The following is a 26,594-nucleotide window of genomic DNA, read 5'->3' as shown; positions in this document are numbered from 1 at the left end:
AAATCATCACCCAAAGGAAAAAGACTTTACCTATTTTTCACCCAGGTTCAAAACATATACCAGAATTGATTATATTTTGGCGTCACCAAATTTATTACGACAAATCCCAAATTCAAAAATTGGTCCAATTTTGTGGTCTGATCATGCGTGGGTGGAATGCTCGATAAGTTTAGCAGAAAAAATAACCAGGACACCAAACTGGCATTTAAATAAATTCCTTTTATTTGATTTAGCCGCTCAAAAGAGTATTTTAGAAGAAATGCAAAATTTCTTTGAACTTAATTCAAATGGAGAGGTCCCAGATGATATAGTATGGGATGCAATGAAAGCGGTAATCAGGGGGAAATGTATTTCAATTGCCTCTGCCTACAAGAAAAGAAAGGAGAGGTCAAAATTGGAACTAATGGAAAAAATAACTCAGATGCATAAAAAAACTTGTAGTAAAAATACCTACAAAAAACTATCAATTGAAAGGAAAAAATTAGAGGCATTGGAAACTACAGATATTCAGAAAAACCTAATTTTTTTAAAACAAAAATTTTGGCAAAACAACTCAAAAAGCTTGAAAATACTTTCCTGGAAGGTAGGTAAAAAGAAGGCTAATAGGCTCATAAACCACATACGAGATGAGGCTGGGCAACTTCAGGTAAAATTGGAATCTATTACCAAAGTCTTTCATAACTTCTACGAAAAGTTGTACACATCAGATACCCCAAATTTGAAAGCAATCAATGATTATTTAGGAAGGAGTGGGAGATACAAAAAAATATCTGAAACACACAAACAATTAATAGACCAACAAATATCGGTTAAAGAAACCCAAGAAATAATTAGAAACCTAAAAAATAACAAGGCCCCAGGCAACGATGGGTTTCCCGCTGAATACTATAAAAAAATTTCTTTTCAGTTAGCCCCATATATTACTAAAATCTGTAATAACATTCTAGAGAGTGGGAAAATGCCACCTTCCTGGACGGAATCAAACATGGTGGTCATACTAAAGCCAGGTAAAGATGCCACTAACCCTTCATCATATAGGCCCATTACATTGTTGAACCAGGACATGAAAATATTTACAGCCATTCTAACAGCCAGATTGAATAAAATTATTTCCAATTATATTGAATTAGACCAATCAGGATTTATACCAAACAGACAATTAACGGATAATATTAGAAAGACCCTAAATATCATCAATTTCGGAAAACAAAACAAATTAAATTCTCTCATTCTGGCACTCGATGTTGAGAAAGCCTTTGATCGCATGGAAATCCCTTATCTTAAAGAGTTATTAAGGAACATGAATTTTGGTGACAAATTTTTAAGGGCAATCCATACCCTATATGCTAACCCCTCTACCCAAATCAAAATTAACGGAAACAAATCAGAGAAGATCAAATTGCACAGAGGCACCAGGCAGGGGTGCCCGCTTTCCCCGCTCCTTTTTGCGTTGGCAATTGAACCACTGGCAAATCATATTAGGCAATCCCCAAGAATAAAAGGCCTCAGTGTCGGCAGCAAGGAGTACAAGTTGTCTCTGTTTGCTGACGACATGACACTCTACATATCCGATCCTGTACCTTCAATCAAGGAACTAGAGAGAATCACAGGAGAATTTGCAATTGCCTCAGGTCTTACTATAAATGGAAACAAAAGTGAAATCTACCCAATATACCTAAAACCAGACCTAATTAACTATATAGAAACAAATTGTAATTACAAATGGATCACAAACAGCTGGAAACATTTGGGGATTCAGATTCCTCTCAAACGAAATGATTTGCTGACAATTAATTTCTCTGAAATAAATCAGTCTATTAACTCCCTATTAGGGGAGTGGGAGAAATCTGGGCTCTCTTTGATAGAAAGGGTAAACCTCATCAAATCTTTCATTTTTCCAAAGTTTCTTTTTCTGTTCAGAGCAATCCCCATCACAATCCCAAGGAAATTCTTTGACCATTGGCAATCCAAAATTAGCAAATTCATATGGAATAATAAAAAGGCTAGAATACCCATGGAGACACTAAAAAAGAACTAGAAACAGGGGCGGACTAAATCTACCAGATCTCACAGCCTATTACAAAGCCTCTCACCTTAAAAATTTGGTAGTGTTAGCTAGTACTAAGTCAGAGCCGGACTGGAAGGCCATAGAGCAAAGCTACTTACTAGGAAGACCTATAAACGAATGTATATGGAATAGGAGCTTTGAACGCCCACCCAATATAAGAAATAATCCTTTCTTGCTAAGCGATATCAAAATCTGGGACAATCTTAGAAGCAAATTGACTCAGACATGCTCCTTAGTATCACCCTTTGTGGGACAACACTGGTTCCTACCTGCTCTCAATATACAGTCTTATAAATGGTGGAGGCTTAACAACAAATCACGAATAATTGATATTCTGGATAAAGGTAAGCTTTTAAAGAAGACACAGCTAGAAAGTAATACAATAGCACACGTCCCATGGTTGGAATATGTGCAGGTCAAGCATCTTGTTGAATCTCCAAAAATTAAAGAAGCACGGGATAAGCCCCTAACACATTTTGAAGGGATTCTGAAAGAAAGTATAGAGAGTCATAGGGGCATATTATCTAAAATTTATTCAATTCTGTTAGAAAACAAACAGAAGCATAAAATCTTGTCTTATCAAAAAATGTGGGCCAAGGAATGCAATTTTGATCCCTCAAATAACAGATGGAAAATGATTTGGAAATCACACAATTTTCGAACTAACATTGTAAATATAAAAATGCAAACTCTAAAAATGATTTCCCATTGGTATATGACCCCAGTCAAGCTACACCACATCAACCAGACACAGTCGGCCAATTGCTGGAAACAATGCAGTGAGCTTGGCACATACATGCATTGTTGGTGGGGATGTAAGTATGTAAGCTCATTCTGGGACAAAATAATCAAAGAAATCAAAACTATAACAGGGCATCTGATTCCAAAGACCCCTGAAATACTACTACTAAATTACTGGGAAGACCCAGGGATCCCACCTAATAGCCTAAATCTTATTTATTCACTCTTGGCACTCGCCAAATTGTCAATTGCTGCACAATGGAAACAGAGATCTGCCCCTTCAGTTGAGAGCTGGAAAGCCCGAATATGAGATCATTTCATCATGCAGAAAATTACTGAACAAATAGCACAGAGGGAAAATCCAAATTACAAATCTTATTTCCTAGAACAGTGGCTTCCACTTTTGGAATACTTGACTAAAGAGGAAAAATGGACAAATAAGGTGAAACAAGACCTCTACTTTTCCATGGCCTATCTTTAATTGTTATATACTTAATTCTTACTATAACGATACCTAGATATCAGAATTGGGAGATGTGACAATTCTGTTTCCCCTTTTGGGGTGTTTTTTTTTTTTTGGTTATTGTTTTTATGTAGTTGGATCAAGACACCGACAACAGTTGGACTGGTGCTGATTGGTCGTCAATTGTTAACTGAGACTAATGTTTATGTATGGTTAATTTCACACTGAAAAAGTTCACAAGTTTTATTGAATGTTCGTTGTTGTACTTTATACCCTGTTTACATAGTTATATTTACAATAAAATATAATTTCAAAAAAAAATAGTGACTAATAACTCTTATATGTCTGTTGGTAGCAGCAAATGGAATTGGTCCTTAATCCTCATAAACCCCATTACAGCTTTGTGGCTGAGCACAAATTTGAACATTAATATTCCCCATTCGTAACCACTCTCTCTCTCTGTCTTGGATCCAGACAATAAGATTTATCCACAGCATTTCTTGCATTCCCCCATCCTGCAGCACACCCAAATACCCCTTGAAATCCTGTTCTGGGGGTGCCCTCTCCTCCAAAACAGTGTTTCGGGGGGCATTTTGGACTGCTGGTGGAAGGGGTTATGTTCCACAAGTAGAGGCCCCTGTACCCCTGGAAAAAGTTAGTCTAGATCCAATCCTCTGTTAAAAATATCACGGGAAAAAAATTTTTTTTTCTGGAGAATGAACATGAAGTTTTCAATCAACTAACATGTTGCCCTCTGAGCAGAGACATGTTGTATGTGGATTACAGCAATTCTAAGATTCTTCTGAAGCACTTCCTGTTTTGATTATTTTGAGTGACTCTGTATATCTATATATGTGTTTGGATAGGATTTTATATTTTAGTTCTTCATTTTTTTTGAATTGTGAGAAATGTGAGGGGGAGACCACTCCTTAGGCCACTTCAGACTTGGGGTTTGTGCCACATAAAAGAATTCAACTAAACCCAGCCAATTTGGTTGCATTATCATGATAATTATTAGCACTTATGCAACACATCAGTTAGTCATGTAACAGAGCTGAGTTCCAACTACGCCCATTAATCAGAAACACAATCAGAAGACTTGACTCAAAAGGAGTTGCTAGGGAAAGGAATACAGGGAAGATACACATCTGCCAGGGGAACCACCTCATGTTACCTTCACAATTCATAACTACTATTTACTTACCTTGCAAGATTGTTTCAGGCATGAATGGACTGCAAAGTGCTGTAGAGGTAACAGTAATACAAGGCACAGCTCAGTCATAGTGGAGAAATGCGAAACTTCAGCATATGCTACACTATTCCCTAGCTATATCAACAGCTCTTAACGCTGTAAGATTAATGCTGTTATCTTAAACTGCATTTTACTGCATATTTGTTTGGGTTGTTATTGGCTGCAGCTCTCTTGAGTATGGAAAATAACTGCACACATAGCACATTAACATGTCACGAAGTCCATGCCTCCATTTCCTTTGCCACCACTGACAGAAAAAATATAATACTTTCAAAAAGTCACCATCATCAAGTCCAGTTCTACTGAATTTTATGCATTCTATCTCCTGCTATCCATTATGAATTTATTGCAGATCAATTTGAGTGTTCAATGAATTACATGATAGGAAGAAAACTATCTACTCTCTCAAGTCATAGTTTTGAAAACTTCTATCATCTTCCCATTATTTTTTTTCTAAAATAAAAAGCCCCCAAAGAGTTTAGATTTCCCTCACAGGGAAGATGTTCTAATGGATTGTTTTAGTTAATCTTTTCTGTACCTTTTCCCAGAGCCACAATATCCTTATTGAGACAGGGACAGCTAGACTAGACAAATTATTCTGAATGTGGCTATACAATGGAGCTATATAAAGGTATGATTCTACTGTCAATTTTATTTCAAACCCTTTCCTAATAAAATTCCAACACAGTGTATTTGTGTCCACTGCTTCTGAAACAGTGAGTTGTACATCAACCATCAAGATCTCAAGATCCTTTGCCTGGGCAGTTGCAGTCAATTTGGCAGTATCCCTACAGTTTCCCTTCCCTAGAGTAACTCAAAATAAAAGTCTTCCCTTCCCTACAGCTTCCAATGTGCTGTGTGAACAGTTGAACAGAATCATATAGGAGGAAACAGCAATAAGATCCATGATAAATAAGTATGGAGTGCCTCCTTCTGTGCATAGTGCTAAAGAGGAAGCATCTGATTATCATGGGAAGGGCCTCGAAGGTTTCAGAGTGAATAAGCCATTCCGTTTAGTCATGCATCAGGTTCTGTGAAACTGGGAGAGAGGAGACCTCTTAATCATTCCACTCATAGAAGCCTCAACTCACAGTCTGATAACTTAGGCCTGTAATTAATCACTTTTGAGCTTTGCCTCCCTGTGGTCCCTTTATGCACATACTATGCTAGGGTTCAGTTTGAAATAATCTCAAACATGGAACCATTTCTGCTTGTCTGTCTAGTATAAAAGTAAATGGGAATATTGGGATGGTTAAAAATTATCTGGGAAAGTAAAGGTGTCACATATGTAGGTATCAAATTTATCTGCCGTATCAGAACTGAAACATTCAATATTGAATTGCCTAAGCTGCAATCTAGCCCATAAGAAGTTCTATGACCTTGTATGGTGACATTTGCTTGTACTCAGCTTTTGTAAACAATACTTGAGTTTGCATTCTTGCCAGATCAAACCCTATGGACTAGCAACACAGGCTGGATTATTTTTAAAAATGCAACCCTTCAAGTCACAATATAGTTAGTCTTATTACCGTTCACTTCCAGGCCTTTCCTATTTTTTTTTTTAAAAAAACAGAGCAAATGCATTGAATTGTATCTTCCTTGACTTTGCTGAAAGTTAAAAAAGTGACTAATTTTCAACACTATAATTAAAATTGTGTCACGAACACACATACCAAGTACTATAGTTTTATCTGAATGATTAAGGAAACATAGAAAATGCAAATTAAGCCAATACCTCACATCAACAGGGCAATTTTCCACACACTTCGGACAATGCACTTTCAATGCACTTTAGCAATCCTTTGGAAGTGGATTTTTTGTTCCATACATGGAAAAGCAGTTCCAAATGTTCACTAAAGAGTACTGAAAGTGGATTATCCAACATGTGTGGAAGCAGCCCAGGTCACTGAAAACAGTTCTACTGGAAAGCAAAATATTTTAGTTTATATTTCTTATCCAAGCAGACAAGGCCAAGTCAATTATTAAATGATTGTATTAAACTCTATATAGTATTTAATTCATATGATTTATTCCTTCAGTGTATATTTTACATTCATATTTTAAAATACCTTTGCACAGTATTTTGCGTAATTACATGCTATAATTTTGAAAATGCACAACACTAAACACAAAAATACACTCCCATATTAATTATATACCAATTTAAAATGTTTCATTTAACAGGTAAAGTTCTTTTTAAAAAAGAAACTATAAAATGTGCACATAAAAGTCTTCCCTTTCAGATTTTAATAAAATACTGCTCTGTACAAGATCTTAATGAAAAATTCCAGCATTTACAAAATACATTTTGAGAGAAATAAGCAATATAGTTTTATTTTAAAAAACTGAAATTGAGAATAAACTGCCAGAAGCCAATTATTTATGTATTACAGATTATATATCTAAAAATTGGGCACCATATAAAAAGAAAACACTGAATCTGCAGATGAACAGAGAATATGTGAAATACACACAATGCAGAGTATAAATGGGAACCAAAAAAACATCTAATGGACCTTTTTTGAGTTCTGAAAACACGAGACACCAATGTGAAAATAGCTGATAAACAACAGATTAATATGATGATTTTGCTGGTTTTCAGATACCAACCCTTTCATAAACTCTCCTTTAGGTGACTCCATTACTAGTGTGCAGACAGAAGAGACGATAATAAGCTCTGGATATTTAGTATCTAAGAGATTCCTGTCCCTGGATTAATAAAAAATGTTCCTAGGTATGCCAACCAATGAGAACATTAAGTCATTTATCTATGATATAAGTAAATAAAATACAACTCCTCCTCCACGAGATTTTATGATTATATTCATCCTCTGTTTGAGACTCAGGAAAAATCTGGAGAGCTTTCTGAGAAAAAGAATTTAAATGACACCAATGAATGTACTCTGCCAGTCATGCAGAGATGGTAAATGGAAACATTCGGCTTAAGTGATTGAGGTGGAACATGGGGGTGGGGGAGCCATCGGTGATAGTGTCACTTCCAAGGAAAATCCTTAAGTGATATCATACCTCTCTAGAAATTGCCAGAGATTCCTAGAGAGGTATGATGTTGCTACTGGGAAATACATAGAAGTGACATCACACCATAGGCCCAACAGCTATTTTTTTCTCCCACTGCTGCTCAGAATGGAGGCAGGAAAGATGAGCTCTGGACAGGGGATGTCCACCCCTCTGGGTGGGGGGCTGGCAACCCTAAAGCGTGATCCAGCCAACTTAAATGACTTTACATCTGATTACTATTTGTGGCAGCATTAAGCATTTACTTTTCTTCTCTAATTGAAATAAACGGTACTCAGGGATTTTTCACTTTGGCAGGAGCGCACACAGTTACATGGTGAACAGTCAACTCCCTTATTGCAATGCACATTACTTTTAAATTAAGAATGATGGAAATACTTGTGATATAAAAAAATATGCATCTCAGAAAAAGAAACTCCCCATTATCCTGATAGAGGTGGGGTTTTTCGCTTTCTATTCACATAGCGGGATGCTGAAGTGCTAGATAAATGTACCCAAGGATGAGGACACACTAACAGGCATTTTCTCCACATACAGATTGATCTCTGCTCTGAAAAAAGTAAGATGTGACTTTTGGAATGAAGAGATCTAACCCATTAACGAAGGAGAAGCCTTAAGATTGTTCAGGCTAAAAAATAAATTTGTGATTCTGTAAACATTGAAACTTGCTGGTAAAATGGTATCCCTCACATTTATATTTTACCTCTCCAGAATATAGGGATGGGGTTGTAAAACATTTGATGACAGGAAGATAGCACAGAAGAACCAAGATAAGAATTGAGGCTGGGTAAAAGTGGGCAGTCCACTATCTTCCTAAAAAAAATGTTAAATTTAAATCTACCAGCCTACAAACACACACTAATTTTGAATAGAGATTTCTCATATTTATGAAACTACTCGATTTTAGAACCAATGGTTATACGTATCAGATTCAATGTATATGGACTATTACAGAACAAAGTACTACAGCCTTTGAAATAATTTTAATTTAAGGGACCATTCTCCATCTGCAGTGGAAACCATGCAATAGTTAACTAACAGGTTTGCCAAACTACAACTTGTAAAATGGTGTGGGTACCTCTTAACATATTCAGATTTAGACTATTATATAAATCAAACCCCGAAGCATTTACTCTGCTTTTCTCTGTCAATGATTAAGTAATGGTGCCATTTTAGTTAAGACTGGCTATTACAATCATTCTGTACAGTGTCTGAGCTCTTATGCTGCTTTGGCATAACTCCTAGAAATGAATCAATGTAAAGCAAACCTGGCAGTGCCACAATAGTTACATTCTATTATCATTGTATCAGATCAAAAGAGACCCCAAAATAAAGAAACAAAATATGCAGGTCACATATAAATAAATCACTTTTTAGAAGTTATGGCATCATCATTTAAAAAGGAGACAAAATATAAACAATCATGCTAAAGATTCATTGAAGCCTCTCATCTCTTGGTTAAAAAGAGGCAATTCTGAATTAGGACTCCCATGTCCATGTTATTGCTCCTCTGCTGGGACAGTTCATAAAAGCCACTGTTTTAGAAACCTAGGCACGACGGATAGAAGAGTGACCTTAATTCAGAGTTTCTTGACTTTTATCAGGTCAAACCAAGCTCTGTAGCAAACATACTTTAAAAAAAAAAGCTATAATTGAGTAGAGATTAACTATTCAAACATCCTTCAAATGATTATGCTTAAAATTCAAAGTAGCATTTACTGGTTTTTTAACACTAAGAAGAATAAAAGCCTTTAACTACCATACTTATTCTGAAGATTTGGATGCACCAAAATTGACAGCCAATTTTCTTGGCTTTCGTTTGATGGAAACGTTTGGCGTTGATTTTTTATGAGATGAACTGGAACTTGAAGAAGCCATTTTCTCTTGAAAAGAAACTATGGGTTGAGCAGCTTGAGGACATCTTAAAGAATCTGAAGCAGCATCCTGCGGATTCAGTTTTCTGGTGTCAGAAGATACTGACTGTTCATTCTTTAATTGCACATCTTGAAGTGTACCTGAGAAGTCCTTAGAATCAAAATTCATCTTGCTAGCAGCCCTTTTTTTAGTCACCTTTAAAAAAGATTAACTGTTATTCTTCAAAACTTTGAGAAGCATTTTTAAACTCACATTTTATATAAGATGTGGAGCTGCCATCAAACTTACCTGCAAAGGTATAAACTGATTGTGTGTGCCAACTGGAACGGTGCCTGCAAGTGGCATATTGCCAGGATATGAACCAGGATAATAAGGTTTGCCATGAACTGGCACTGGTGCTCCCCATGGCACTGGGCCAAATGCATGATGAGATGGTGAAGGAAATATATTAGCTGTGAAAAGAATAACATTTTTAAATAGATTCCATTATTGTTGCTTATGGATCAACATAGTATAATCTGGCCACACAACATAAAGTTGATCATTTCCCAGTCCAATACAAACTACTGTGACTTCTGGTCATAAAAAACAGATACTTTTTAGGAATCCTGACTAAGAATTTGGAACTGGAGTTACAATCAGTTGCAGCCTTCTCACATAAACAGAATTGTTATACACATTATAATGTGTGTATGAAAAGATAGTTGCTACACAATTTATTGCTCTACAAAGCAAGCTACTGTGTGACTTGAAACATTGACGTCTGTGACTTGCTTATACCATGGGACAAGTTTGTGACAGGTGACTCATCTTTGCTTCATTTATGTTCTCAGTAAACAAATGAACTATAAATATAAGCGAATGGACGCTTCCCCAACAATTACTACATAAAAAAAGATTCTTCACAGTAACCCAAATCTCCATTATGTATGTGGTCCCCAACCACCCCACAAATTGGAGAGCAAGGTATACTCTTCACAGGACCTAACTGACACATTTTATGACAAGTGAATGTGCAATGCATTCTTCAAGCCCAAATGCACTGCTGAAATGACTTGCTAGTTTTCTCTCCTAATTCAATCTTTTTGTCCTGTAATGGACAATAAATTTTCCAGCTTTAAAGAATGCAAAGGAGATATGTACATAGGTATACTTTCAGCTTCTTGCAGACCCCTGTCTGACAATAAAATTATTGGTTGAATAAAGAGAGAAGCAGGTTTGACAATTGCTTCATTTTCATGTTTGCAAGGTAGGTTGTGTAGTTAAGTCCTTGCTGTACATTCTTGAACATATAAGCTTCTAGTGGAATTGTTGCTGAGAATAAAACTTTACAGTACGAATAAGAAATAGATCACAGATTAGTAACATCTATTCCATGAGAAACATTTGCTTAAGCTTGTAGGGAAATTCATCTCAGGCCATTGTAAGAGACAAATCAGAGTATATCGGTACAGTCATATGAATTTCATGTCATTGAGACATGACCCTTGAATTTCCCAAATTTCAGTTGCATGAGACGATATAACCTTTCAGAAAGAATTGCATTTTATCTACCAATTTTAAACTATATAGGATAAGGGATTATGACATGTATAGGGGTGTGCAATTTGGGATTCGGGTAAAGTTTGGCAGGGAGATCTCTGCCAAGCAACTAATCCTGCCAGCAGGGGGTTAAATCCCCTTTCCGTGCCACTGTGAAGCAGCACAGAGAGGGGCATTTAAACCTGCGGATCAGCTGTTTGGCGGGGAGATCCCCACCAAGCAGCTAATCTAGGTCTTCCCCGCTGCCCTGCTGGCCACTGCAGCAGTGGCAGAGGTGGCATGGGGCCCAGAGGAGCAGGCTCCAGCTTTCCCTGTTGCCCAGCTGGCCGCGGTGAAGGCAGAGGAAGCGGTGCAGGCCCCGCAGGAGTTGGCACCAGGCTTCCTTGCAGCCCAGCTGGCCTCTAAGGCGGTGGCGGAGGTGGCGCGAGCCCTGCTGGACCTGGCGCCGACTTTCTCTGCTGCCCAGCTGGCTGCTGTGGAAGAGGCGGCAGCGGCGCAGGACCCGCAGGAGCCGGCTCCGGGCTTCCCCGTTGCCCAGCTGGCTGCTAAGGCGGCGGCATGGGCCCTGCAGGAGCCAGTGCCAGTCTTCCCTGCCGCTGAGCTGGCCGCTAAGGCAGTGGAGAAGGCGGTGAGGGTACCACAGGAGCTGGAGCTGGCCCTCCTGCTGCTCAACTAGCCACTAAGGTGGTGGAAGAGGTGGCACGGGCCCTGCAGGAGCTGGCTCCAAGCCCTCTCCTCCAATGACGGAGAATGAAGCATTCAGATGCTTACCAGCATGCTGAGTGAAGACTGGAGGAATGGATCCAGCTGGCACAAGGGCTCCCATTTGTTGATAATTTGGAAATACTGGAGGTGGTGGTAAAGTAAGGTTCATCCCAACGGAGCTCTGTTAAAGAACAAATGTTTAATGTTTTGAAACAGAATGAGAGTAACCAGCTAATAAATGGAGATAACCATATTAAAATTTTATAAAACATTTTGAATATTGGTCTCACCAACTGTTGTAAAGCAAAAAGTGCAGCTTTCTCTTTGGCTTCATTTTCAGAATGACACTGAGGTCCGTGTATCAATAAGCCATTTGATAGCTTTACCTGACAAACTGTCATTGTCTACAGAAGAAAAACAAAATGCATCATTTTATTTTCAGTATCCTACAACAAGAAAAAAAGATCTACAACGAAAGAGCGATTATATTGGTGAGATGGAAAAGTAGTGCATTGTATTTACCTTGTAACCCTGGGCAATTCTTTGAGTTTCCTAGTAAAGTTTAGCCAAGGAACAGACACTAAAAGCACTGATAATGGTTGCAGTGAAAGGAGCCTTCAATATAATACATGTAAAGTTTAAGGGAGACATATACTGGCTCCTAAGAATGCATACTTCAAGTTTATGACTCTTGCAATTAAAACTCACTATCAATTAAAGCTCAGTATGACACAGTTACAAATCTTAACAACTGTTCTGGTGTTTCAGGGCTTAAAAATGATGGTTTATTTGTTTAGTTATCTGTAGAGCTACTATTTAGAGCTACGGTTTTTACCTGTGGAGTTCTGAGGAATGAGAAATCTGGTTGCAGCATTCCAACAAGAGAACAGATACGAGAAAGCTCAGACACTGGTGTGGACAATGAGTTGGGTGGGCCATAAGGAGGGTAGCCTCCAGCTTCCATGGCTTGTGTGTTCTGAGGCCCTCCTGTGGCTGGGGATTTGTTCATGAAAGCAGCTATCAATATAGCATAACATAAAAATGAACATACAGTTATCAGAGTGGAATGAAGTAAATCACAAAAATATCATTAGATGTTAAAATGTATTATTTAGTCAAAATGCATTTAACAAAACACATATAACCAAAAATTCTCTAATATGAGAGAGAGACACTCTTGTACATACCCATCTTTTTTGTATGTCTCTGCTGTGAGGCAGGTCCATATGAGTCCTGCTTACAAGTGGAAGTAGAAACTTCATTAAACACTGGCTTTGTTTCTGCTGTGTCTGAACCATCTATCTTCAAAATTTCTTTGAGCATCTGTGTCCCTTTCTTTTTTTAAAGAAAAAAAAGAGTGTGAAATTAAATGGCAGCATTTATAGATAGAAAAATTAAGCATTTATCATGAAGGTCTGTGAGTATGTTGTATTAATCTTTAGTATATTAAAAACAGGAGCCAAGGAAATTAATCTAAACTTTGTAGCTAATATAAGATACATCATACAAACCATAGCAAAAGACTGAGGAGACAGATGTTCTTCATTCGTTGGCTCCTTGGAATAAGAAGATTGCACTTCCTTTTCTTTGGAAATTTTCAAAGATGCCAAAAGGCTTTCAAGTTCAGACCCATTCTAAGGAATATAAGCAGACAAGTATTAATTAGAAGGGCACAGTCCAAAAAAGGTTAAACATGTTCAAATCCCATTGAAATCAGTTGGATTTAAACACAACTGTGAAGTTTAGTCTATTTAAGATTAACTAGGAGGTAAATGTTCTTTTCTCTCTGTACTTTATCTACAACCCAGACCTTGCTCTTGTTTCATCACTTACCTGATATTTATTGCTGCCTTCCCTTATTGTCACAGTTCTGCTACTCTGATTTTAGAAATAATTTTTATGCTGCTGTTTTTGCTTCATTTTAATTGATATATTGTTAATTTTTATGTTTTAGCCGAGAATATAATAAAATAAAAATAAATAAATTTTAAAATAAGAAATGAATAGGTGGTCCTGCTAGTATCCTGCAAAGTTTCAATTCTATAGTGGAAGAAGTCATGAAAAAATGCAACTTTGTCTTATTAAAATACAATACACTATTCACTTGCCAATGCTTTTCCATCTCAGAATATGCTCAGGTGCATGCTAATACTTACTTGTACCTTCTCAGTTATACTGGCACTATCAACTGCAGGCTTTTGCTCTACTGGTATAGTTGGACCTTCATTTCTCTTTAAAAGCTTCACATTGTATTTATTAGCACCTGGAAAATTCTTATACAGACAGGAATATTATTTATGTTTTACCATCTCATTGTTAGCTTAAATATAAATTTTAAATATTTTAAAAGGCAAAAGTAGAAGCAGTACAGGCCTTTTAACATACTATGATTCCTATACATGAATGGATCCTAACAGTGCAGTTGCTTATATCATTTAATACTTGACACTAGTTTTAATCTTCTAAAATCAGTCATCAGCAACAGAACAAACACTGGTGCAGTGCATCATCACTAGCTATGCCAGGCAATTATACTCAAAAGGCATTGTTTTCATATATTTCATGAACTTGTGTGTGTGTGTGTGTGAAAAAACATATGTTGGCAAGGCTTCAGAAAGTTTGCTGTCAATCTAAACCATGATGAAGACAGAAAGAGCTACCAAAGGCATATCAAAGGGCTTGTAACATCTATTGCAATCTTTGCTTCCCCCTTTCCCTTATCAAAAAATGCTCTCAAAAGAAATTCAAGACCAAATCCTCCCAATCATACATTGTATGTAATTTCAATCCTAGCTCATGATTCCATGCATACTGGCAGTAGTCTCTGCATACCATACACCACTCAACATGGCTCTAGAAAATGAAGAGGCCCTGTCTAATGTAAGCATATCAACAGTGACTGGAGGAACCTGAACATTCCTATAGTTATCAGAATTAACGCACAAAACATTAAGATTACACTTACCGATTTATTTGTTATTTTATGTGATTGACCTTCATTTCTTGGTCCTTTAGGATCTTCTTTGGCTACAACAAAGTTCACAATATTAACCAAATAAGCTAAGTCATGTGTTTAAAAACTGACTAGAAAGACAGAGGGTTTTTGTCCAAATCCAGGCAATCTTTTCCCACTTCCTTCTTGCTGTTTCCCATCAGAAATTGGTAAAAAGGAATGAAATCTAGGTGCAAAGCTATAGCAGACAGTCTCCACAACACAGTGCAAATTCTCCACAGAATAGAGGTAGGATGTTGCAGAACAGCAAAAGAGCTGTGGTAAAATGAGTACAGTCTACTATAAAAATACAAAATCAAACTACAAAAATCATCATAACAAATCAGAATTAGTCAATATCTCCTCCCACCTCACCCCTTTCTTGAAAACTAGTAGGTGGGATCTGACTGGCAAAAGCATATCTTCCCCTTCTTGAGCATTACTACTGCCCGAGTTGGAAGGTTTCTCTAGAAGTCAAATACTACTGCTTTCTAGAACTGAGTGTTAGAGATTTTTAAAAATAACAGTACTTACATTTTTTAAATGACTCTTGTTTTCTTTGCTGCCCTTTGAAGCTACTATCATTGAAGCCTGGTTTACAGAACTGGCCACCTGTATTTAGTTTTATATACTGAGGTACAATTCCACCCTAAAAAAAAAAAAGAGGTTTTTTTTCAGTAGCAATATCCTGCACAGAAGATTTATCGCACAATATACACTCTTGAGATATAAACTCACCTTCTCATGTCTATTTTGTTGGGCAGGCGGAGACTTTCCAGAGCTTTGTAGTGATTGCCAAATGCTGCAAAATTCATCATCTTGTTTACTGTGAGCCTGGTAAGGGGAAAAAAACCCAAAAAACCTATTTATACAAGATCTGCCATACTAAAAAAGTGTGGATTTTAATGACAAAGAGAATGTAAGGACATCTGCTACGTCTGCCTGCTGCTTGATTTCTGGGGTATCTCTTGTATAGATTTCTTCCTTTATCCTACTTTATACATAGTCTTTGTGTGTATAGACATGTTCTCCTGCACATCTTTTTTCTTTCATATACACTACTCTTCCCAGCCCCTCTTTGTTGTTACTGCTCCACCCCATATTCACACACTGACCTTGTCACAGGATCTCACAACTCAGCATGGATGTCTCATCCCATCCCACCCCTGCATATTGCTAACTATTGCTTTTTCCTTTGTAGCTTCTGGGGCTGGGTGGGATTCCCATATTCAGAGCACAATGGGTTTCCATTTTATGTGACTACAGCCTTTTCAATTAATTCAGTGATAGCTGAATTGGTGTGTTCCAAATTCAGACACAATATGCTCTACAGCTTAAGCTAAGAATGTAGCTTGTTGATGCCTCCCAGCCAAGCAATATAAGAAGACTGCCAACTACAAACTGGGAAGAAGGGGTTCATATTTTAGTGTTGATCAACTCCAGGGTAAGTCTGCCAGAAGGAAAGACAAGGTTTAACTTTACTAAATAGGTAAAACCACAAAACAGTTACATGAAATCCAAAATTAGAGAGATGCATTTCATGAGCTTACTTCTTGAATAGTGTACCATTTAATACAATGCATATACTATGTTTTGATACTTTAACATTTTCTTCCTCCTAAATAAACATTCAAGCCCTGTCTCCCATACAAAGTTAACAGAGGCCAGATAGCAGGTAGAAAGAAAATAACCACTTACTTTATATTTTTGATTGCCATCTAATGCTCCTTTCTGGAGAGAACTGGGCTTCTCATTTTCAGACTTGAGACTGTTCTGCTGTCGTCCACTCAGCTGCTAAATCATCAGTTGCGAGAGTAAAGCAGAGTAGCTTTTCACTTTTTTTCAAAGCAGTTTATTAATTATGATTGTTTTTCATCAGAATGACCCTCCCAAAAATGATCATAAAGTTAAATCAACTATCATTGGGTGAAGAAAACTCACAGCTACTAGCAAAACCATGTATGTGCTTATATACACTAGGTCCTGCACCCTCTCATCAACATTAATGAGCCAGGACCTCAAATTCTGGCCATTAGTGCCTCTAAGGGAAATGAAGACTCATCATGCTTTATTCTGCAAGAACTAGGTCCCTAATGACAGAAAATAAAGATAGAAAAGGCAAACTCTTTGCTGTGTTGTCACATTTTTCAACCATATCCTTGAACTTACCAATAACTAGTCTTCTGCAATTATGCTGGAGGGCCTCTGTGTCAATCTCCTATCAAATATTTGTTGGTTAAGCCAAGACATTCAAATTAAGAGTTACACAGACAAGTGTAACTAACCACATTTGTTTGCCTTCACTGATTACTACTGGGCTGCATCTCTTTTTAACATCATCTTAAATCAATTTTCTGATATGCTAAAAGTTACGTGTCGTATCTAAATTGTATCAAATGTTCTTAGTGCATAGAGATAAAGGAGTGGTACATGTGCTTGTGGGATTATATAATCTTCGACAAAATAGCAGATATTAGGAAGTCATATGAGTATCCTATGTCAGAGTCAAATTTCCTGAATAAGAGATATCCGGTATTGGAAAAACTTTTAAAGAACAAAGATTCTCCATATTCCTTTCGCAATCATCGCTATTTTAATTATATTTTGTTATCTTAACTATTAAGATCTGTATAACGTGATGTATATTTTTACGTAACGATTTTGGAATTTTGTCACCTTCTGTAGTGAGTTTTTCGCAAATTCTGTTTTTCCAATAAAATAAAAAAAAATGTTCTTAGTGCACTTGTACACAGGAAAATCTGTCAAACACATTGCTCTATCAAATAATGTTATTGGACAGAATAGATTCCAAACACATACTAAAAGAAGGAAAAACATCCCCAAGCAGCACTTTTGTCAAAATAATGCCCTCCATTTTCCCCAGAGCCAAAGAACAGTGCTATGATCATTCTATCTGCCACCTAGAGCAAAGTTGGATGAATCTGACCTAGCTATTATTACTATAATCAGGAAACGTTTTTACCATGAAAACCAAAACATTTAGTTTGCATCAAATGAGATCTAGTTTGAGCAACAGCTCAATTTCTGTGACTTAATTTGAAGAACTAAATATGGACTTACTCGAGTTGGAACAAAGAGGGAACGAGGGGAATGGTTGAGGCCTCCTAGATGTGCTTTTTGTGAAGATACAGAAAATGATTCAGATGAATATGAGCTGTAGGGACTCACAGCTGGCTGGGGTTTGACTATGGCTGTAAGCTTCTGGTTTCCTGTTTCAGACCGATGGCCATGAGAAATATTAATTAAGGCACTGGTTGGCATGCGGTACCCTCTGGCAGGTGAGCACCTAAGGGGGAAAAAAAAGCTAAATGAAGATTTTGTGTTAATTAGTTATGCTAAATGCCTACTGCCTACTGTTCACGTGCAGCCAGACAAAATGTGGGAGGTAGATTTCTGAGATATAATTCCAAAGAGCTGAAAAAAATCATGAAGAATTCTACTACGCAAGGCATGTCAAGGTAAACATAGCCTAATGGTCTGAAATATACACACACAGAATAGCAGTATTTGAGTCCAGTAGCTTTTTAGAGACTAACAACCTAAAACACAGAATATAAATTGTATTTATATACTGTCTATATCGGTTTGACAAAATCGCTGTAAGATAACTAACAGTGCAATCCTATGCAGAGTTACTCCAGTCTAAGCCCATTGACTTCAATGGGTTTAGGCTGGAGTAACTCTGCTTAGAACTGCACTGTAAATCTGTAGCTACCTATACTGTGAAAGAGAGAATATAGAAGTCTCCTTATCATGAATCTCCTACCAACCAACTCCCCCACTGCTTCCCTCTCACACAACAGAAAGACTAATTAAACCAAGTCAGCATCCTTGCAAGGACATAGTAAAAAAAAAAACCCAAACACTCGGGTTTGCCAAAGAAGCTACTTTAAGATAACAGCGCACAACCAATAAACCAGAAAGAAGAAAATAAGAGAAGTTAAAAGAAGAATTAAGATTAAAATAAAAGTAAATTTAAAGAACTCTTCACAGAGCACAAAACAACGTCACTGCCCAGCTCAAAGTGGAAGTTTCCAGACAGATCCCCTAGAGGAAATGGCAGCTATTGTCTATATTATATATGTGTGTGTATGTTTCAAACCAGTTAGCTGTTTTTGCTTTTACATACTATTTGCATTAGGTTTCTTCTTGATTTTTCCTTTTTTGTTTTTCTGCCTCAACTATAAAGTAAAAATAATCTTAATTCTTTTTATAGCATGCTGCCATGCTTGTTACAATAAGGACTGTAAAAATTTACTCACTAGAAACACTAACAAAAACTTAAAGAACACTTTTCTGTGGAATCATTGTATCTTTTCCTACAAGCTCAGGCACCAGACTGAAAAAATATGTCAATAACTTTATTTCTACAAACCTTATTGTTAAGCCTCCATGAAACTCTTCATCAAATAGTACTTCATACAGCACATCAGATTCTCTACTAGCTGAAAAAAGAACACAATAAATAATCCCCACAGATAAAATGAGGGACTAACAAAACTATTGATTTAGCACTGCTAGCCTGATCTTCAAATGCTAAACTCTTATCCCTTGTAGCTCTCACAGACTCTTCTACCTACAGGAACTTGGTGCTGTTTCAGGGGTTCTAGGTCACTGTGTAAGTGACATCTTTCCTTCTTTATTTCAATCTGGTGACATTTATTAGTGAGGGCTATTTGCCCCTGAAGCTATGCTGCAGGCAGGGGCAAACAGCATCACAGCATTGCTTCTCTTACCAGCTCTCTACCTACTTAGCTCAACTGCCCCTAAAAACAACTTCTGTTCATACTGCATTGCTTTTTTTCTTTTTAAATTTCATTTTTAAGATATATTTGAAAGTGAAACTGCAGCATAACCCTGATCTTCAGAAATAAAATCAGTTAGAAGGTCAGTGAAGTCACATCTAAAGTTATAATTCATTGCATTTTCTTAAACAGGTAGTTTCGTTCTTTCAGAACACTTGACTAATTTACTATAATCAGCATGAGTAGCAAATTGTTATTATTGAAACTGCAACAAAGATCCTTTAAAGCTGATGCTTTAGAAATACTTGACCAATATTTGACCAGACAGTTGATTAAATCTTTTTTGACTGGTCAAATGGCCAACCCTAATTTACTGAGTTAATCCCAAAACGTCTCCTAACATGTTGTACAGAATCTTTCTAAACAGGCTAGACTATTGTCAATGGCTCATTTGAAATTTGTCCTTAATTAACTGACTTTCACATTCCAGAGACGTAGCAGTGCTAGTGCAAACACAAAGTCAAGGGGCACTTTTTAGATTAAGAAACTAATTGTAGCATAAACTTCAAAAATCCTCTCCATCTGATGCATGTAGTAGTCATCTAAGATTGTAGGTATGTCCCCAGTACAAGAAAAAAACCCTTTTATTTACAAAGTGAGGCCAAACATTAAGCAGAGCAAGAGACAGCTGTATGTGTCACAGTACTATGCAGAGCATAAATTAATACAGAATCTACTCAGTATAGGTCTTGCATTCATCTGATTGGGTTCTTTATTCACTTATTCTCTATACTACACTGTAGCACTATGGCTATCTTTTTTTTCTTTTTTTTAAAAATAATAATATGTTTATTGCTTTTCTGGCCGAAGCCCTATGGCTATCTATTGCACGCTTCGTCTCATTTTGTTTAAAAAAAAAAAAAACTACTTCCCACAAATTTTCTTCTCTTCTCAGTACTCAGGAAATATAGACATAATTAAGTAGTTGACTACGGACAAAGCAGATTTGATTTACAAAAGTTTGTCACAATAAAGTTCTACCTTGAAGGTACATGAAACTCTTTTGATCCAAAAAGCATCAGAACTTCTCTCTCCTCTTCAAACAGCTTATATTTGAGGCACTTACACAATGTCTGTGAGTTCATGGGAGAAAAAATCTTGCAGCCAAACCAGATCATGCATTTTATTACCCTTGCAACTCTTTTCTCCTTATGTCAGGACCTGTCATTTACAGTGATATTCCATAAAAGTGCTACAATAAATAAGCTAAAAGTATATTAACCCATTTCATATGTAAGCAAAAATTTATATAATAAATAATACATTATTTTTAATTTCACCTATGTCTATTAAATGATTTTTAAAAGCAGAGAGAGTATCCATATATCAGTAATCTAATTTTACCTCCTTTAATTCCAATTACAGTACCACGAAGACCAACTGGAACTGAAAAGCTCTCTCTCACATTCACAACACGGTCAAACAGTCGATATTCTGCTTCGCGGTCGGGTATGGTTCCATGCTGCTGTTCTAAAGGCTGGTATGAACCAAGACTAATGAAATCACAGCAAAAGCCTTCAAATGTGTACTACTATAACATTTCAGAAGAAAATCACTAACATATGCCTTTAAAAGTTAAATACATTAGGTCAGATTCCATGTAAATTTTATGCACAGAAGCACACATTGCCCCCAGCAGCCAAAAATGCTTTTCCTGGGGGATTCCCCAAGAACAGCATGGGGTGGGGGAGGGCAGAGTCAGAGTGCTGCCATGAGAGAGAAGAGTTGAGGAAAAGTCCCTCTCTTGTGCACATGGTTCTTATTAACAGGATCCAACCCACTGTGTCAAAGCACAGATGAAAGTGTTCAACTACAAAAGTAATCCCCATAAGCAATAATTCTGTTCTCTGAGAAGCAGATGTATTTTTCAGGGGAAAGATGCTCAAAAATAAATGTACGTTGGTTGTATCTACATGGTTAATGAAACTACTGCTAGCCTACACAGAGGAAGTTTTCCATGGCATGCTTCATGTAACACCTTCAGAATTACAGTAAAAAAACACACACACATAACCAAACAACCCAGAAATAACTAGTGTAAAGGTATGCTTTACTATGGTGGATGAGGTAACACCTGACTATATTGATAAATTTACTGTTGAAGAGTTTAATTAAGATTATACTTTGGATAGTACATAATTTTTTAAAAGGCATAAAGAATCCCATTTTGGTCATATCTTCCAAGAACTGTACCCAAATAGTGAAAACTTACTCTGTATAACAAGTGGGGTTTCACAGTCACACGTACTTTCTTATTACTTTTTCTTTGCTGAAGGAATGAGAGATAAAAACTAATAAAACAAGCCATTCTAGGATAGCATTACCTTATAAAATACCATAAAAAGCAGTACTTTTCAGTGCAAAGTAGCAAAGCACTCTTTCCTTCTACATAACATCACCAATATTTTAACATAACTGTTAATTAACAGGCGTGTCAATCATGCACAGAAACTAATGTTATTTTTGCCTAAGAAGTCTTATGCAAGAGGATATTGGTATTAGAAGAAAGACCATCAGAAGTGTCATGGACTTCACAGAACTTTGGCAAGTCCAGTATCTCAAACAGAATTTGATCTTTGGGAGCCTTGTCATTTATACAGATCAAAGGTAATTTATTTCGAAGATATGATTATAGAAACGGGGGGAGGGAGGGTTGCCCCCCCATTTGGTTTTCAAATCTTTGATCAAAATCCAGATAGCAACATTGTACGTTCCAACAATTTATGCATAGTCAATAGGATTTTAGACTTTTTCTTGAAACAGCTGCCCCCCCCCCAGGATACATCTCAAATTGCTAAGAGATCTGCTTGTGGGAGAGGAGAGAGGACAATAGACGGCTACTCAAGAACATGTATCTTAAGAAACCATATTACGCAATCAAAGAGTAATACAACAATAAGTCTATTAAGAGTTTTGAAACAAGAGAGATCTGGTTCAAATACCCACTCAGTCATGAAGCAAACTGGATGACCAACCACTCTCAGACTAATCTACAAGTCACAAGTTTATTGTGAGGATACAGAGAAGGAAAGGTGAACCATGTGAGCAGAACTGAGCTCCCTGGAGGAATAATGGGTCATAAAAATATAACAGATGAAAACCCTTCCTAAGGAAGCATAGGTTTTGAGTCAAAGGTCCCTTCTTCAGATACAGGGAAGAGATCCCTGTGTCTTTACATCTTTTATAGCCAAGCTCCTGTAACTTATAAAGCAGCTTACAATTCAAAATTAATTAAGAATTATTTTGCCAGTTAACTGAGCACAGATTTCTAACAGCACTAGTGAAATCCAGCCTAAATAAATTACTCGCTCATTACTATATACTGTTACTGTAAAACAAATCTGTAGTTCCTCTACCTTTTTATTTAAAAAGTACCTTGCACTTTTCTATTTCTTCTTCAATCTTCTCAACAATAGCAGCATCCAGAATTTGTAAATCACAAGAAGAACGAGAAAGAGTACTGACAGGATGAGCCTTGAGCCACGCAACGATTTCTTGAACTTTCTCAGCACTAGATTAAGAATGATTTCATATTAATAAACATTACCTAGGAATCACATTTACAAGTAATTTAAACTATGTCTAAGATAAAGAAATATTCAAGGAATAAAGCTTGTATACCAGTTATCCATTGCACAATAGATTCAATGGCTAAGCTTACAGACAGCCAAAAGTACAGAACTGAGTCTGCCTGACTAATTGCATTTGTATCCAAATAATTATTTGCTTACTTACTGTCATTTTCTATTATCCATATAATTATTAGCATGAAGACCCTAATGCTTTGAACTGGTTCTGTTAGTAAAAAAATCTCCCTTAAAAAATCAAACAGAGCAAGATTCCATCTGCTAAAAATCACTGTCAAACCAGTATAACAGCTTTCCATTATTGTAACACAAGTTCAGCTCTTGTCAGACTTCCTTACTCAATACATGCAGGATTTGTTTTTATGCCAATACAGTACTTGAGTATTTTAAGATTTCTGGTATAATGGGAGATGAAATATCTTGAACTGCAAAAGCAATCCTCTGTAAAGATTTCTAAGGCGTTTCAGTTTAGTAACAGTTTAGCATGGCAGTACTAATATGAAGTTATATAATTTCTGACTCAATAACAGCAACCACTACCACCATCACAATCTTGTGCTTATATACAGCTCTTCTGAACAAATTAGTGCCACACTCAGAGCAATTTACAGTGTCATTATTATCCCCACAGACACCCTGTGAGGTAGGTGGAGCTGAGAGAATTCTGAAAGAGCTGTGACTGACCCAAGGTCGCCCAGCTGGCTTCAAGTGGAGGAGTGGGGAATCAAACCCATTTCTCCAGATTAGAGTTCTGCCGCTCTTAACCACACCAAACAAAGCAAACAAATGTAAAATGAAATACATGGGCTTGAATACTATGCTACACAAGCGCAGCATTGACTTATGGAAAGGAACCGCCTGACCTCCCACCCCCAATTCTGCTGCCACAGGTCAGTGGATCCCTGAGAACAGTACAGGGGTCAAAGTGGTGTGGAGAACCCAACTGGGTTCATTGGTCAGGAGAAACCTAGCTCGTGGTCCATCTGCCCAACAAAATGGTAGTCTGCCACCAGGTTTCCTTCTAAGTCCTGGCACTAAGGTAGAAACTACACCACAGGCTTGACCAGACTGTATTTGAGAGACAGCAAGCTGAATCTCAACTGAAAGTTACAAAAGGTAGCACAGGCCAAATTGATGTAGACACCGGATTCAGATTGAAGCTGTTGAACCAAAAAGACACCACACAGATATAAAATATAACTGATTATATTAAGTGAATAAAATGGTATTAGAAAGTGTGCATAAAAAGAAAGATGAAACAAGAAAGCTAGATAACCTAACACTAAAAATACTTGCCAGAGTCACTGGTCAGCAATACAAAGTCCAGCATCAAAGTCTCAGGCATAGAAACCTGATTGTAATTCCAAATAGCCACAGGCCAAGAATCAGATTCAGACTCCGGAGTCCAAGATCAAGGTGGCAAAAGGCATAATCATGTCACAGCCTTAGAGCTCAAAATAGCCAAGGGCCAACAGTAGAGATGGGTACGAACTGGGGGGAAAATGAACCAGGCGGTTTGTGGTTTGTCATTTCACGAACCACAAACTTTCACAAACCTGCCCCGGTTCACAAACCAGTTTGTTTGGTTCATGAAAACGTCACTTATGGGTCAGCAAATCATCACTTCCGGGTCAGCAGAAGGTCTGCAGAAATCCCATCCCCCGTTGCCTATGAAACTGATTGATTGGTGCCAGGCTGTCTGCAGTGACGAAACGAAAAATGAACCAAACGAACCAGCCTATAGTTCATGGCAGTTCATCAGAAATGGACTCTGACGAACCGCTGGTTCGCAAACCACGAACCGGCTTTGTTCGTACTGAACTTTGGTTCGTATATTGGTTTGTGCCCATCTCTAGCCAACAGTCAAGCCGTATACCAGTCCAAGTGAAATTGCATAGCTAACTGAACCAATCTTTATTCCCAAAAACCCAGGAACAGGGCAAGAGGGATTGACCAATCAGAACACGGCAGCGATATATGGGCTTCAGTCTCTGCAGCTGAGCTATGTTCTCACATCAGTGCCCTATCTTCAATGAGAACCAACATGGTTCAAGATAAGCTAACAAGATGGAAGGTAACACGGTCATGGCCACCTTGGTGCCTAGATTCCTTTCTTTAGCAGTTTCAACGGGGCCTTGCATCTGGCACTGATAACACTAACAAGGCTAAAGATCTTTTTCTTACTGATACAAACCAACAGATTTTCCCAACATGGTTTGTGAACTCTGATCAAGCAGGCATAATACTTGGCATAAGTTAGGCCCAGAACAGGCCTAACAAGTGGAATTGAGGAATTGCTGAAAAGCATGCCCCCTATTTTGATGGCAGAGGTGCTTTCTGAAAGCAGAAAGGAAACTATCAGCCATAAGATACGTGTCTCATGGATTCAGAAGATGGTACTAGTACTGGGTTACAATAATAATGATACAGCGTAGTATATTAGTTACAATGAGATCAGAATCTGGGATACCCAGATTCAAATCTCCACTCTACCATAGAAACCTCCTGGGTGACTTCGAGCCTCTCAGCCTAACCTACCACACAGGGTTGTTGTGAGGATAAAATGGAGGGGAAGTGACTGATGTGAGCTGCTTTGGATCCCCACTGGGGAGAAAGATGGGATACAAATAAAGTAAAATAATGATGAATTAATGTGTTGTTGGATTGTGCACACAGAATGGGCTGAATGACTATCCATAGCTCAGCATTTATATGTTGGCTTTTGCAATCTGATTTTTTTAAAAAAACAGCAGTCTAAAATTACCTACTTCTTTACAAAGCAACTTTTGCCAAACTTCAAATATTTTTATAAGACCTTCACATAGTTTTATTAGCAGCTGAACGAAGATTGTTTTATCATATTGTGTGAATAAAAAGACCCTTATGAGCATCTTTAGCTTATAAGCACACTGCCGCATAAGAATCTACTTGCCCCAATACATGTTTAGCACAATGAGCAGCGAAAATTGAGGAGGAGGAGGAGTCTTGACTCTAGCACAGTGAGGCAAGAGGCAACAGAACTAGCCATTAGGTGGTAAGTGGCAGCAAAACTCCAGCAAGGTTCGTTACATGCACATTCCCAGGGGATAGATGTGGATGTTCCTCCTGAATATGGGATCTTCTGCCAGATCCCAAATAGCAAACTGCACATAAATTGCCCTTGCTAGATCCTGGGATTTATCTATTATACTTTCAGAAGTTATGAACTGCCCCTTACCCATTCTCTTCTTCTCCAGGCCAAATGTCATCTTCATAGAATATATCTTCTTGACTGTTTTTTGCTATATAGGTAAAAAGTTCTGGGACCCTAATAAATACAAAAATACATTTGAATAAATTTTCCATATAGTGCTGTTCAAATTCTCAAGATCTCAATGTATTGGCAGAGCACTGAGAAGGTGAAATGGGACAGAACAGCCAGTACTGAAAAGTGATTTGGGATCCAATATGCAATGTCTTATAGTACTACGGGTTATTTTTACTGTACAAGTGATATCAAATGAGCCA

At 37.4% G+C, this 26,594-nt stretch overlaps 1 protein-coding gene across 5 annotated transcripts in view; it reads right to left on the bottom strand.

Moving 5' to 3' along the window:
* Window positions 1–225: 225 nt before the first annotated feature.
* XRN1 (5'-3' exoribonuclease 1) overlaps window positions 226–26,594 on the bottom strand; it is a 52,407-nt gene continuing 26,038 nt past the window's right edge. Inside the window, exons 26-45 of one of the 5 annotated variants that reach the window (XM_054983683.1) lie at window positions 26,305–26,394; window positions 22,876–23,011; window positions 21,713–21,769; window positions 20,845–20,977; window positions 19,071–19,140; window positions 17,756–17,981; window positions 16,373–16,468; window positions 15,413–15,508; window positions 15,209–15,323; window positions 14,648–14,709; window positions 13,839–13,955; window positions 13,194–13,316; window positions 12,870–13,017; window positions 12,518–12,699; window positions 11,973–12,086; window positions 11,749–11,863; window positions 9,724–9,887; window positions 9,320–9,630; window positions 4,477–4,515; window positions 226–366 (exon numbers count right to left, since the gene is read on the bottom strand). In XM_054983683.1, the coding sequence (XP_054839658.1) occupies window positions 9,325–9,630; window positions 9,724–9,887; window positions 11,749–11,863; window positions 11,973–12,086; window positions 12,518–12,699; window positions 12,870–13,017; window positions 13,194–13,316; window positions 13,839–13,955; window positions 14,648–14,709; window positions 15,209–15,323; window positions 15,413–15,508; window positions 16,373–16,468; window positions 17,756–17,981; window positions 19,071–19,140; window positions 20,845–20,977; window positions 21,713–21,769; window positions 22,876–23,011; window positions 26,305–26,394 (2,350 nt within the window). In that variant the 3' untranslated portion in view covers window positions 226–366; window positions 4,477–4,515; window positions 9,320–9,324. Of the gene's footprint in view, window positions 367–4,476; window positions 4,516–6,560; window positions 9,631–9,723; window positions 9,888–11,748; window positions 11,864–11,972; window positions 12,087–12,517; window positions 12,700–12,869; window positions 13,018–13,193; window positions 13,317–13,838; window positions 13,956–14,647; window positions 14,710–15,208; window positions 15,324–15,412; window positions 15,509–16,372; window positions 16,469–17,755; window positions 17,982–19,070; window positions 19,141–20,844; window positions 20,978–21,712; window positions 21,770–22,856; window positions 23,012–26,304; window positions 26,395–26,594 lie in introns of those variants that run through there. The other 4 variants (XM_054983682.1, XM_054983684.1, XM_054983685.1 and 1 more) reach the window with 4 other exon arrangements.

This window comes from Eublepharis macularius, chromosome 6 (genome assembly GCF_028583425.1).
Source record: "Eublepharis macularius isolate TG4126 chromosome 6, MPM_Emac_v1.0, whole genome shotgun sequence".
Taxonomy (NCBI): Eukaryota; Metazoa; Chordata; class Lepidosauria; order Squamata; family Eublepharidae; genus Eublepharis; species Eublepharis macularius.
This window is presented reverse-complemented; position numbering and strand designations above follow the sequence as displayed.